This window comes from Mercenaria mercenaria, chromosome 12, assembly GCF_021730395.1.
Source record: "Mercenaria mercenaria strain notata chromosome 12, MADL_Memer_1, whole genome shotgun sequence".
Taxonomy (NCBI): domain Eukaryota; kingdom Metazoa; phylum Mollusca; class Bivalvia; order Venerida; family Veneridae; genus Mercenaria; species Mercenaria mercenaria.
The window spans coordinates 37,761,625-37,775,611 of NC_069372.1; the positions used below are offsets into that span (position 1 = coordinate 37,761,625).

The 13,987-nt window shown below is 35.8% G+C and overlaps 1 protein-coding gene across 1 annotated transcript; it reads right to left on the reverse strand.

The window, feature by feature from the left end:
- LOC123562148 (putative nuclease HARBI1) lies at positions 1 to 5,279 on the reverse strand. The gene is made up of 4 exons (XM_053520519.1): positions 5,040 to 5,279; positions 3,539 to 3,675; positions 1,600 to 1,794; positions 1 to 55 (listed from the first exon to the last, which is right to left on the reverse strand). The coding sequence occupies exons 1-4, from the start codon at positions 5,262 to 5,264 to the stop codon at positions 1 to 3; spliced, it is 612 nt and encodes a 203-aa protein (XP_053376494.1). The 5' UTR covers positions 5,265 to 5,279.
- Positions 5,280 to 13,987: the final 8,708 nt, after the last annotated feature.

Consider the following 13,987-nt stretch of genomic DNA (forward strand, 5'->3'; position numbering starts at 1 on the left):
TTAACCTATCAAAGTTGTTATCACTCCAAAGTCTCCCGCAGCTCTGTCCGATCCTCTACAGATAAGTTATAAATAAACAAGCTTTTTTCAAACATATATCGGTGAAATTCAGGCACCAATCGCACCATGCCCTCGAAACGATGATTTGTTCAATTAAACATCATTTCCAAACGCATGGTTCAAAGATAACCTGTATTTTAGCATCCTTACTGAAGTATTTCCAGTCCGCCACATATCCAATTTATTTCACAATGGTTAGTATTCACCATATCGCATCCCGGTACATGTAGTATATGTAAAATTCTCCGAAACAAAATTGTGACGTACGACATGAATGACGTAAGAATGCTATGGCCATATGCAAATTAATACGAGGCGCACAGGGGAAACATTACCTTTAGGTGCAAAATACACAATCAGTCGATAGAATACAATCTTTACGTATACATGTTACGCCTAAAATTGGATAATTTAGCTACACTTTGTATTTAATACTTTTTGAATTATATATTTAAACAATGCTTGTTTATCATTTTATCAGTTTTGAATTTTTTGTTCCCTTTAAGACCGTGACTACATACCTATAATCTTTGGACATGTATGAAGTGTAGCCTATGCATTGTTTCATCAGAGCAGCGATGTCGAGAAACGGTTTAAAACATAAAAGTACTAGTACCATATACTATGTTCAAATCATCCACGAATATTTACGGTAATGCGGGTTAAAAAACTCTGGAACCCATAATGGAATCTGGCCAGTTCAAGAAAGGAACCAAGATCTTATGGTGATACAAGTTGTGTGCCAGTTTGGTAAAAATCAAATCATAAATAAAGCTGCTATTGTGCAGACAAGGTCAAAATAGCTGATTTTGGCCCTTTCAGGGGCCATAACTCTGGTACCCATAACGGAATCTGGCCAGTTCAAGAAAGGAACCGAGATCTTATGGTGATACAAGTTGTGTGCAAGTTTGGTTAAATAAAATTATAAATGAAACCACTATCGTGCAGACAAGAAATTGTTGACGGATGCACGCACAGACTGACGACGGACGAAGGGTGATCACAAGAGCTCAGCTTGCCACTATGTATCAGGTGAGCTAAAAATGATAATACACTAGTGTAATTAAGCTTTGACGTCGACATCATTTTTAGTAACGTTGCTGAAATTGACTTGTTTATTTAACGAAAGAAAGTATAATTTTTTATGTATCTATTGGAAAAGCTGACATGTGATAAAAAGAATATTACATTTTGTGATTTTCCACATTGAACATATTAAACGAGTTGAATAAAATTGATAAAATGCTGGGTAGAACCTCGCATTTTATTATTTTATTCAACTCGTTTAATAAATTCAATATGAAAACACTCATGTAATATATCCTCTATTTATTCTCTGTGACTGAACTCTTTATACGTCTATTTTGGTGTGAAAATTGAATGGGAAAATAATTAAAACACCCACAAAAATTGACAATAACAGTAATTTATGCTAGGATCTATTGATATCTTTACTGCTATTTAAAAGGTGCTGTTTTAAAATCCCTTATACTTTTATAGACAAGAACTGTGTTTAAGTTATTCAAATGTGTAACCAACTTCATCTCTGCATCCGCTATAGCTTGGACATTAAGGGCATGGAAACCCTTTCTGCAGACGTAGGATGCCTCATCTTGGTATGGTGTCTGTATGCCAATCAGAACTCCATCAATGCACCCTATCACATTCGGAAAATTAGCGATTCTGTAGAACTTAGTCTTCATATTTGTTATTGCCTGTGGGTCTGTTGGATACCTAAAAAGAAAGCAATGCTTTTAAATAGTCTAAGTTTAACTCTGAATGATACCTTGACAAACATTATAAAAGTATGAATGATGACTTATTTGGGGATAATTTCAGGTAATTATTTAAAGAAAATTTCCATATAAACAATTACAGATTATATGATGTGTACCAAAAATGCTGAATAAAACATGCATGTAGAAAAGAAATTCTCAATGTTATAATGCAGTGTTAAACAATTGTACCATTAAAAAGAAATTGTATTGATAATTTTTAAGTTACATGAATTATCCTGAAAACAAATGGGATGGCCCTGGGTTACTCACCTGAGAAACACACCGTAACAGTGTAAACATGTTTGACCTGGTGATCTCATGGAAATAAATATTCTGACCACTTTTCATTAAGATTGGACCAAATGTGTGACCTCTTCAGTATAAACAAGTATTTTCTCCGACCTGATTTGGTGACATAGTTTTTGAACCCACATGAACAAGACTCATGCTTGTCCAAGATAACATGAAAACAAACAAGAGGGCTATGAAGGCCCTGTATCGCTCACCTGATTACTATCGCTCAAAATGATATGATCGTTTCTAACCAATCTCATTAGAAGCTGTTAAGGTGTATTCATTTAATAGATAAAAAATAAAGGGAGATAATTTGTCATAATTCCGTCAATATGTACCTTCACTGATTGTCCAAGTCCATCAGTTGACATAAATGAAATTTCAGATCAGTATCTTCATTAGTTACGGAGATATACCATTTCAATTTGAAATAAAGGGAGGTAATTTGACATAAAATTAGTTAATCTGATCCTGACTATAGTCTATCCAACAGAAATAACACTTGGCATTGATTTGCCTGTGATACATAGATCAAGAACAGTAGCTTTATGGCAGGTCATATCAGTGATGGTTTCACATTCAGTGTGATGCCACGATAGTGATATGTCAAGTCGCTTTCCATGCAGATGGCATATACAAATACGGCTAGACGCGAAAATGAACTAAAAGGTCCAGTCGAGTTTCAGGTTGTCTTTTTTATGCAGCGACCTTGATACATTTTTATTACACGTTTAAATCAAATGAGGCGTGCCATCTGCGCAGTCTGGTCAGGATCATTGCTGTTCGCTTTCAAAGTCTATCGAAATTAGACCAACCGTTAGCAAACAGCATAGATCCTGACTAGTCTGCGCAGATGCTCAGGCTGGTCTGGATCCATGCTGGTCGCAATTGCACTATGTTGGTTTTCTCATGGCACGGCTCATTTGGCTTAAACATGTAATAAAAATATATCCAATTCGCTGCATAAAAAATCTAACTGAAACTCGGATGGACCTTTTAGTTCGTTTCTGCATCTAGCCGTATTTATATATGCCATCTGTTGGTTTTCTCATGGCGCGGCTCAAATGTTATCTGTGCCACTGGTACTTATCCCAAACAAGAACCAACCCTACGGCCTTGATAAGATGACTGCCTTTTTCTTAGTACTAACATTATGCAGCACACAACTATCTGCCATCACTTATAACAGAACTTTAATGTAACGAGTTTTATAATGGTCTCATGAAATTATTACGCCCGACATATAACCGACCATCGTGTATAAATAGTGATAAAGCACTGTTTTGCTATAAATTATTTCTTAATTATAACTGGCCTTAAATGCCTAAGCAAAAAAAAAATTTTTTAAATTCAAGTATTAACTCGGAATAAAAAAAAAATAATTAGAACTTGAAAATGGTGTTTACCTTATTGGAAAGTTTTTAATAATAGATCTGCACACCCTTGGGATGATGCGGCTTGCTGAACTTCTCGAAATGCCATGAATGTCAGCAACTTCAGACAGAAAATCTCCTTTTGCGAGATATCTCAGGGTAACAAGCACCTGAATAACAAGATATCATTTATTGAAATTTACATCATAAAAAACACTGATTCTGGTATGCAAGGTATGTGGTATAAAACTATCTCATGAACACCCCCATCAAATAATTTTGAGAACTATTTCAATAAGATAAAGATAAATATTGCTTCCCTTGGCTATACCTCTATATAGTCTAGTTATACCTTACTATCGTACCAATTGACAAACAAGGGATACAAAGACAATATACAAACTTCCATTTTATCAGTTGAATAATGCCGTTATTTATCGTAACTGTTTATTGTATGTATTTACACAAACTTTTGTTTACATATAAGTATCGATATCTCAAGTAAATAACATTAAAACTATATAAACTCATGTCTTATTCATTAGGAAATCAATTACCGGACAACTAGAAAATCCCCTGAGGATTTGCTAGCCGTCCGGTAACCGGACGACTAGAACGCAGGCTAGGCATCCGGTTACCGGACGGCTAGACACTTCCTAGATTATATATGCACAGGATAGTGGGTGAGTACAGTATCTCCCTCTTGTCGGCAGGATACTCACTCATACAGTTTCTGAAGGCTTGGACATCTGCCGAATGTTTAGGCTAGTACTTTGGCAAGAAGTTATAAATGCTTGTGCCTATTGTGCGTAACAGTAGCTATGCAAACAGTTCTTGACAAACAGTCTAAATGTACATACTGCCAGTTTGAAACTGCTAAAATTTTAAAGATATATGTCACTCACCTGTTACTACCAATCACTTTATGACTACACATTTATACTAGAATTACCCATATGCAATCCAATTTATGAACATTCTCCTAAGTTCTTAACCAGACCCAGGTACATGTAGATCATGTTGGAATTACCAACCATAACATGGTTATTGAACTGTGTGCCAAATGTAACAAGGCACTAAACAGTTCAATCAAACATATTATGTAATTGGTTTACATCTCTCAGTCTTTCAGTCCAGTATCCTTGAAACAAACTTTGCAATCCGAAGCGCCTCACTCTCCAATATTTTTTTTCATAAAAGAAAATTTCTCCTTCAGCTGTTAGTACGAACTGACTTTGGTACTCATGCAAACTAGCGTTTGTAGTTTTTTCCAATTCGCAGTATCATATTAAATACAAGACAGTCAAATTTAGTCGATAATAAAAATTCTTCAATCAATTACTGTTGTTAACAAAATAATGACTGAAAACATGTTCCAGAACAAAAAGAAACTATTGGAATATCGACTTCTTTGTTGTCATTGTGACCGGTGCATTGGAAATCTCCTTTCATGTAAACAGGTTTATGCAACAAAAAGTAGCGTAAAGAGGAGAAAGAATATTGATACATAAAGTTACAACGGTACAGTACAAACCTGAATACGTGGAGGTATAACGTGACCGCCTCTGTTTGTAGGTAATGTAACATCCCCTCTGACTTTGTCAATAATTTCAAAAATACAGTTCCTATCAAATCTGTAACGTGCAATTAAATCTTGGTCGCTGAACGTGTCTAGCACCTCGCTGTGGTCTCTAAATACGCGCTCCCGATGGAGTGCTCGGCGATTTCTATCGTCTAGCAATGCAATTAACGCTGCCATTGACGTGTTGATGTACTCAGCATCCCACAATGCATCAGGACTTAGGATATAATTTGCACTTAGGATAACCCAGGAGCACTCCTAAGTTAGGACCGTTTTTGCACTTTGGAAAAACTTTAGGAATTTTGATGAAACGCATTTTGGGCAAAATTTAGGACTTAAGATCAAATTTTGTCCTAGGAACTTTGATGAAACGCGCTCCAGAATCCGACGTTGTTCCAACGACTTTACAACGACCAATGTCCGACATCGCTATCCCGACGTTGTTCCAACGGCTTTACAGCGACCAAAAGCCGACGTCGCTATTCCGACGTTGTAAAAACGTTGGAACAACGTCATTAGATCTACTGTAACTTAAAAATATTACAAGTTGCAAAAATAATTTCATTGCGTGAATACTTTATTGCATTTTAGTTGTTTAGCGTCATTCGTGGGGTTAGTAACATTAACTCGAAAGAGTTCTGTCCCATGATTTCTGACATGTGTTCGAATTGACCAATCAAAACAGGTCTAGCTCACGTGCCTTTTTTCTCTCGTTCATGTTGTTGATCGGAGTTTTGAAAAATTGTGGAAGTATTTAAAAAGCGCCCTGTGCAGATTATGTGTCAAATCATGGCTTCTCTACCCGCAGGTATGTTGTTAGATTTTACAGCAACTATTTTTGTTTTGTCATGACGTTTTTAAAACTATTGAAATTACAGCTTTAAGTTATATTGCCATATATTTTCGCGGTAATTTATGTTGTTAATTTCAACGCGAGCTGCATAAGGACAATAATTCTGCATTTTAGGCTAGAAATGGACTTACTTAAAATATCTTGCTTTACCATGGAGATCAGACTGTCGACATTTTGCAGTCTTTTTACTGTTAACAGTGCTAAAATTGTTCGAACTTTCCATAAATTAAAGGTTTTGACAAAGGGTTATTTAGTCTATAAATTCACATGCTTAGTGTCTAACTGTTACATGCCATTTGTATGTTGATATCTGTTACCAAACAACATTATTTGTTGGAAGCAGCTATGGGTCTTGTAGTCAAACTAGTTTTATGCGTGTCTTTATAAAGGAGAGATCGTGTTTGTATACAAATCCGGTGTTGTTTCTATTTTTAGAACTGATAAGACAGTGAATGAGTGATCGGCTAGACGTCTAAGTTTTTTTGTAACAGTGATGTTTTTCTTACGTCATAAATGTTAAAACACGGATTATATATCATATTTTTTATCAATACTGATAAAATGCTATCAAGCCACCAAAAGTCTAATAATAAACCCCCTTACCCCCCCCCCCCCCCCCCCCCCCCCCACCACCATGTTACAACAAGAAAATTTCAAAATACAGAAGCGCCAGTGTGAACAGGTGATTCCATTAAAATTAAGGCAACAAAAATTTACTTGGAACTATGTTTACTTGTCACTGCCACCGTATTGATTAACATAAAATCAACAGTTTTAACGTTTTGTTTTTAGTAAAAGCCATTTCGTGACGTCACATGTTTTAGAGGTTTCCTGAAAGAAATCTTGCCAAATAAGTTTAGACATGTTGAGAGCCTGAGACAGCGACAGTCAAGTTATCATACTGTCCCGAAACATCCTGTTATAATGATGTTTTTGGACATCTCCATATAATTTTGTATATTATTTGATAATTTTGGCATAAATCATCGAGGAATTTAATCCACTTTCAATACAGGTAAGTTTATTTGACTTTATGACTAATTTGTGAAAATAATCAGCATTTAAACCTATAGCATACATATAAATCATTGGCAGCGATGAAAATTTCATAGGAAATTGCCTCAACTATTTTGGTCTTTCCAGTGTCTGACGCAAGTGGGGATACTGCTCATATGAAAAAATATCCCAACAATTCCTAGGACCGCGTGAAATTAGTTGGACTATTATGTTACTTGTGAAGAGAATCATCAGGCATCAAATGAATGTGAAGTTGTAAAATATATAAAAACTATTCCGGACAAACTTCAATATGACCTTTGACACTCAGCTGTGACCTTGATCTTTGAGATAGGAAAATGGGGTTTGCACTTGACACACCTTCTCACTGAGGTAAACATTCATGCCAAATATAAACAAGATTGGTTCATGCATGTATAAGTTATGGTCCGGACAAAATCAGACGGACGCACACACATACACCGAAAGTGTCGACTAGATCGAGCTCACCGCAAGTGGGCTCAACAAAAACTTGACACAAGACAAATACAACTCTTGTATAATCAATAATTAATCATTATTTTTCATTCTCTTATAGCATTCTTCTTAATTTAAAGCATGCACAAAAATGCTCGTGAAACGCGATTCAGACGAGTTTAAATGAAGTTCGCGCATATTTTATTCAAGAGGAAGTAAAAAGAAGGTAATTTCTGTATGGAAACTTTATTCCAATTTTACGTACATATCAAACACCATGGTATCCTTATACAGCTAGAAATTGTGCCACAGGCCCATGAGTAAACGTTGTATATAAGCAGAAGGTAAAGATTCTATTCACAGTCCCTTAGAGATGTTCTTCCAACAGCAGACAACATGGTAACCTGTCAACAGAAAAAAATTTCAAATTAGAGCTACTTTGTACTAATCTACATTTTAAGCCCACACAATAGTAGTACACCCATGCATAAAATAAATTTTGAGTATTTACTGTCTTGCATTTTAGATGTAAACAACTTTGAATCAGTTTCACAACTAGTTTACCGTTAACCTTTAGCCTGCTAGCGAAAAGTGATTCTGCCTTTGTGACCAGTGCAGACCAAGATCAGACTGCACATCCGTGCAGGCAGATCATGGTCTGCACTGTTCGCTATTCAGTCAGTAAATTTTCAGTGAACACCCCTTTGAAAAAATAGATGGTACTGTCCAAACTGAAATTTAGCAGGGTATAGGTTAATGAAAACTTATGCCCGACTGAATTCAGACATACCAAAGTAAAACAGATCCTAGGTTTTCTGCACAGGGCATATATGTTACTAGTCAAAATAATTCGCCGTTATATATTTGTGACAGGCAATCTAAACATCAAAAGTTTGAGGGACCAGAATAATGGAAGACAAATCACAGTACAGTCATGTAAAGTTATTGTTTTTTTTTTGTTTTTTTTTTTTTTGTTGCATATTTGCATGTAGAGACACGGTAAACTTTAATCATGTACAGTACATACATACGTTTAAATCGCCAGAAAATAAGTAGTTTTTCATGCATGGTGAGATTTTGATGTAACTTGGCATGAATGTTCACCATTATGAGACGGGGTGTCATGCGCAAGAACCAACTCCCTAAGTCCAAGGTCAATGTCACACTTGACAGCTGGCGGGCTCGACATTCTGCTCCTTGGCATACTTGTCTTATTGGTTTAATTTTAGTGATATCACCGTGTCCAACGTATACGTTCCATTACCGGCATTTCCTGTTGATTTTGTCAACATCCTATGTGGTGCGGTAAGAAAAACGACTCCTTTTCATCGAAGTTCAACGTGTTCAAAGAAGCGATATATTCAGTACGAGCTACAGATCATTCAAGCTCCCCATGGAAATGTGATTTTGATCAGTAATTCTCTAGTTTCTTCAAACATTCGAGTAAACTAACGGTGAAGTCGGTTTCGAACTCGGACGTTCACTTTCAGGTTCATTTTATGTCTCTTAAAATCATTCTGTTGATTTTTCATCTGTTTAACACGAGAATGTATAACAAGTTACAAATAAAAATATATATCATGGCGTAAATTCATGTTTTAGGGTAGCTTTATGCCAAAATTAGCGATGTACGCCCCATAAAACGGCGCATCTACAGAAGTACGCCGCATAAAAAGGCCGTTATATTTACAGCAGCTGATTACGTATGTCTTCACTCGCATCTATTTTTTTCATTTTATTTACACTTTTTAACAATTATAAACGGTTTTGGAATTACATGATGTTATAACAGTAATTATTCGAAAGATAAAATAAACATGCTTGTTTTGTATAAACAGTACGGTATAGAATTGCCCGATAAAGTTTTTATTTGGGAATCGTGAACATTTCGTATATTTTCGTAAAGTAATCTTCGGTGTCGGAACGAATTAATTAAAAACTGAAAATGCATTTCACAAGTAACATATGTCGTATTTTCAGGTAGAGTGCAGACAAAACAAATACTGCCAGTGTGAACATCGCTTGCAACTTCACAACCTGCCCCACGTTGTCAGGATACTGGTTATATGACCCAGGGAAATGCCAACGCCTTTAGTATCTTGAACAATGGTTTGGGTCCATTCGCTAAGGTGACTATGTCTTAGACTAGCTGACAAACGATGTAGAATATCCTTTGTTAAAACGTAGAGCTGGTGAGACCAAATATCTTATATACAGAATTTTCTTCTGGCTACCTTGCCTAAATGATTCGTGTACCAATGATTCGTAAATGATTTCTTATTATGAGCTAGACAATTTCAGGGATCAGGTAAATCACTAAGTGTTTCAAACTAATTAGCTCAAACTCCTATAGGCTGGAGACTCTAACTTGACTGGTCTTTTTGTTTAAGTTCCCGTCAGACAATGTCTTTGAATCAACAACATACGAGTCCTATTGCATAGATGCTCGGCCTCTGTCCTCTCAAACTCTATAAGATTGCCATGACTCCTGGATGCTCAGTGCTTATATGCTATCATATAAGCATTCAACTACCATATAGGTATATCCCCGATGCATTGGCTGTACTTCGCCAGTAATGCTGAATCGTCTATAAGCTGGAACTCTCCTACTATCTCAGTAGATTATCAAACTCTGGGTCTCTGTCTCAGCTTCCCGATGCTCAGCCTATATATGCTATCGTCTATAGCATTCAATTACCTTTAAGGTTAAACTCCTATGCGCTGGCCCTATAGCTCGAAACCTTATCGAAATTCTGCTACTCTTCTTTAGTCTAAGAACTTCCAAAGTTTTCTTTTTAATAATTTATCCGCCCTGACAGGGTAACTGCAATAGTCTCCTTATCAAGGTACTGGGATAAATTATTAGTTGAATCCTCGATGTGTCTTCTTCCACCGCTGGATACCGAATGAGCTCTCTGTCATCCATCTACCTATTTATACCCCAACAGACGTGCTATTTTTAGAACTTGTTTCTGATTGGTCCAAATTTAAACATAACGTCTTACAACGAGTATCTGCTCTATTAAATGTCTGGTTCCCGTTAACTATTGTATATGACTCAATGTGTGATGCTGGGATCCAGCTATCGACATAATGAACCCAAATCAGCCACAAATGACCCAAAGTCTATTATTAACAGCAATTCAACAATAATTATAACAAAGATAGCATGAAAAGGGAGTCGAGCACTATCTGTGCTTATGTGTTACGTTAGCAATACATTAATTATACAAATTATTCTGACACACGTCTGGTGCCCCGCGTCTGGGGTAGGTTGTGACAGTATGCGGGGTACACCCTTACCTTTCTGTATGGTATAGCAGTATGAAAGTACAGGCATTTAACCTTAGGGAAATGCTGAATTTCATAATATATCTTGTGTCGATATATCTACATGATAACGAACTGTGAAAACACAAATGTGTAACACGTGAAAAATTACTTATAGCGGACAAAATCGGTATTTCAAACACAGTTTCGTTGTCCTTTCGTTTACAATGCTTGTTGTTTCCAAGAAGAGTATTTGAAAATAATGGCGTTTTAAAAATATTTGCAAATGACGTCTAAGCTCTTCAATAAATATATAAGTCACATGTGGCACAACCAACCCGCGACACATTCAACAGCGTTCTCCCCTACTTATCTGATCAAACTATAATAATCATAATTTCTTGTTCATTTCCTGAATGAAAAACACTTGTTTCCAAGATAACCGTGGAAGAAATTTGTCGATTTTTCTTTTAAAGTATCTAAGAAGAAAGAAAGACATATTTCCTGTTGTAAGTGATTCCGGAAAGTAAAAATGAGCCACGCTATGAGAAAACCAACATACTGGCATTCAGCATGGATCCAGACCAGCTTGCATATCCACCCAGTCTGGTCAGGATCCATGCTGTTCGCTTTCAAAGCCTTTTGCAAATAGAGAAACCATAAGCGAATAGCATGGATCCTGACCAGAATGCGCGCACGCGCAGACTGTCTATATCCATGCTTGTCGCAAAGCCACTGCATGTTTGTTTTCTGATGTTGCGGCTCAAATCTACAAATGAAAACAACTTTAAATTCGTAAAATATGTTACATACACATGAAATAATATAAGGATAAAATCAATGTCAATAACATTGCGTAATACTGAGACACCACTACGCCATCGTGTAATGTGTTTTCTACATATGTAGTTATTTCCAGGATACGATTACGTAAACGCCCGAAAATATTGGCGAAGATTAATGAGTGCCAGGTAAATGCTTATGGACAATTGACTGAAAATTATTATACATGATATCTAATTGTGAATGTAACTCTACAAACACAGTTATTTCATATATTTAGTCAAGTTTATTTGATAACATTCGACATTAAAATTAATATTTTAAAGAGACCTTTAGCTAGGAATTTATCATAGTACGCAGTGGTGGGGTTTAGGTATTCTCCCCGGAAATTCCTGACAATAATGACAGTAACTGTTGCATTTTTAGATAAAGATAACGGCCTTTTATGTGGCGTACTTCTGTAGACGCGCCGTTTTATAGTGCGTACATCGCTAATTTTGGCATAAAGCTCCCTTTAAACATGAATTTACGCCATGATATATATTTAAAGTTATAGCTTGTGATGTTTTTCTCGCGTTAAACCGATGTAAAGTCAACATAATGATTTTAAGAGAGAAAATGAACCTGAAAATGAACATCCGAGTTCAAAACCGACTGAACACGTCAGTTTACTCGAATTTTTGAAGAAACTAGTGAATTACTGACCCAAATCACATCATCATAGGATGCTTGAATGATCTGCAGCTTGTACTGAATATATTGCTTCTTTGAACACGTTGGACTTTAATGAAAATAAGTAGGTTTTCTTATATCACTATACAGGATGGTGAAAAAATCAACAGGAAATGCCGGTAATGGAGCGTACACTATACAATGTATGCAGCGTACCCACAGTAAATGCAACGTACACGTTGGACACGGTGGATATAGTTTCAAATTGTACCTTTTTAAAACTTTTTATCACCAAATTCATTCTGTTTCACAGGTTGATGACAATGAAACTAATGACCAAGTTAACATCAGTGGAAAAGCAAACCGGGAGAAGAAACGACAACATCATTTTCCATCTTGAAGGGTAAATATTTAAGAAATGATATTTGATAATATGAGAAAGGTGTTAGTAAGAATAGTAATTCTAGCGTTTGAATGAACCCATCCAATGTATTCAGGGCTCCAGAAATTTTGAAAACTTGATAGGTCCGAAATGAATTAGTTGTTTACCAGCGCATAGATTAGAAAGCTCATTCCTGGCACTTTGTGTTCGCTGAGTGCTTAATACAAAATTATTTGAGATTTTCACTGGAGGTATTTTTAAAATTTGATGTATACCGTGTTGGCCAAATATGATAGAACAATTTTAGCGTATGATTAAATATGATAAATGTACTTTGCCTAAGGAATATAATGAATAGAAGAACTACTGTATATTCTTGTTGTCAAAATATTTTATTGAAAATTGCACAGCCAAAGTTTGTCAGAAATGCAATTCCCTTTACCTATCTCGGTTGCACAACTAAGACAGATTGAAGGTATACAGATTTGGAAGCGAAACACTTAAAACTTGTTGTTTTGTTCATATTATTGAAATATCCATATATCAAATGCAAATGTGTAACTAGAAATTATATTGAAATCAAAAGAAATAGTCCACTTCTTAAATATGTTTATAATAAAGGGGTAATGAAAAGTAATAAAACATACATTTCTAAATGGGATCTAACTCTTTGTAATGGGTAGTTTTGTTCCTTTAATAAATCTCTAAAAGAAATAAAAAAATGTGGGTGTGAAAACATTCAGAAGCCAATAATAATCCCTATGCACACTTCCGTTCTTAAAACATCCGACAAACTGTAGATGAAAAACAATTCCGATTGCGGTGCTCTATTTAAAGCTTTCTGCAATGATTTTACTTTCATGACAACTTTTCGCAAACACTATTCTGAAAACTATTATCATTTTTCCGCGAGAATAGCTTGTTATCGTATGCAGTATTGGACAGTAAAATTAATTTTCCACCTGATAGTGAGATTGTATCTTAAGCAAATAAAAAGAAATCCTCGAAAAGTGTTTGATATTTTTGTGAATGATTATTATATTTTCGCAAAAATGATTTTAATTTTCCTAAAATGCAATCAGTTATCGTATGCAGATATATGCCATCATAGCCAGAAAAGACTGTGTGCCCTACTTCTTTGGCAATTATAGCGGAAAGAGGTAAAAACTAAAGAAAAATATACTTTTTGTGAACGTTGTTTTCTAATAACTATGGTAGCTGATTTCTGTGTTCGTGTCGGCGAGGCGAAATGTCGAAGTAATGAAAACACGAAAGGTCGAGATAATTCTTATTTATTAGTGTCGGCGAGGCGAAATGTTGAAGTAATGAAAACACGAAAGGTCGAGATAATGCTTATTTGTTAGTGTCGACGAGGCGAAATGTCGAAGTAATGAAAACACGAAAGGTCGAGATAATGCTTATTTATTAGTGTCGGCGGGTGGAAATGTCGAAGACACGAAAACACGA

What these genes read in the sequence shown, in the direction of transcription:
- LOC123562148 (XM_053520519.1), bottom strand. Translation starts at nt 5,264, where the DNA reads ATGGCAGCGTTAATTGCATTGCTAGACGATAGAAATCGCCGAGCACTC. An exon ending in TTATACCTCCACGTATTCAG is followed by an intron (nt 3,676 to 5,039) that starts GTTTGTACTGTA and finishes CTTGTTATTCAG; the next exon opens with GTGCTTGTTACCCTGAGATA. An exon ending in ATAGCGGATGCAGAGATGAA is followed by an intron (nt 56 to 1,599) that starts GTTGGTTACACA and finishes ACTTATCTGTAG; the next exon opens with AGGATCGGACAGAGCTGCGG.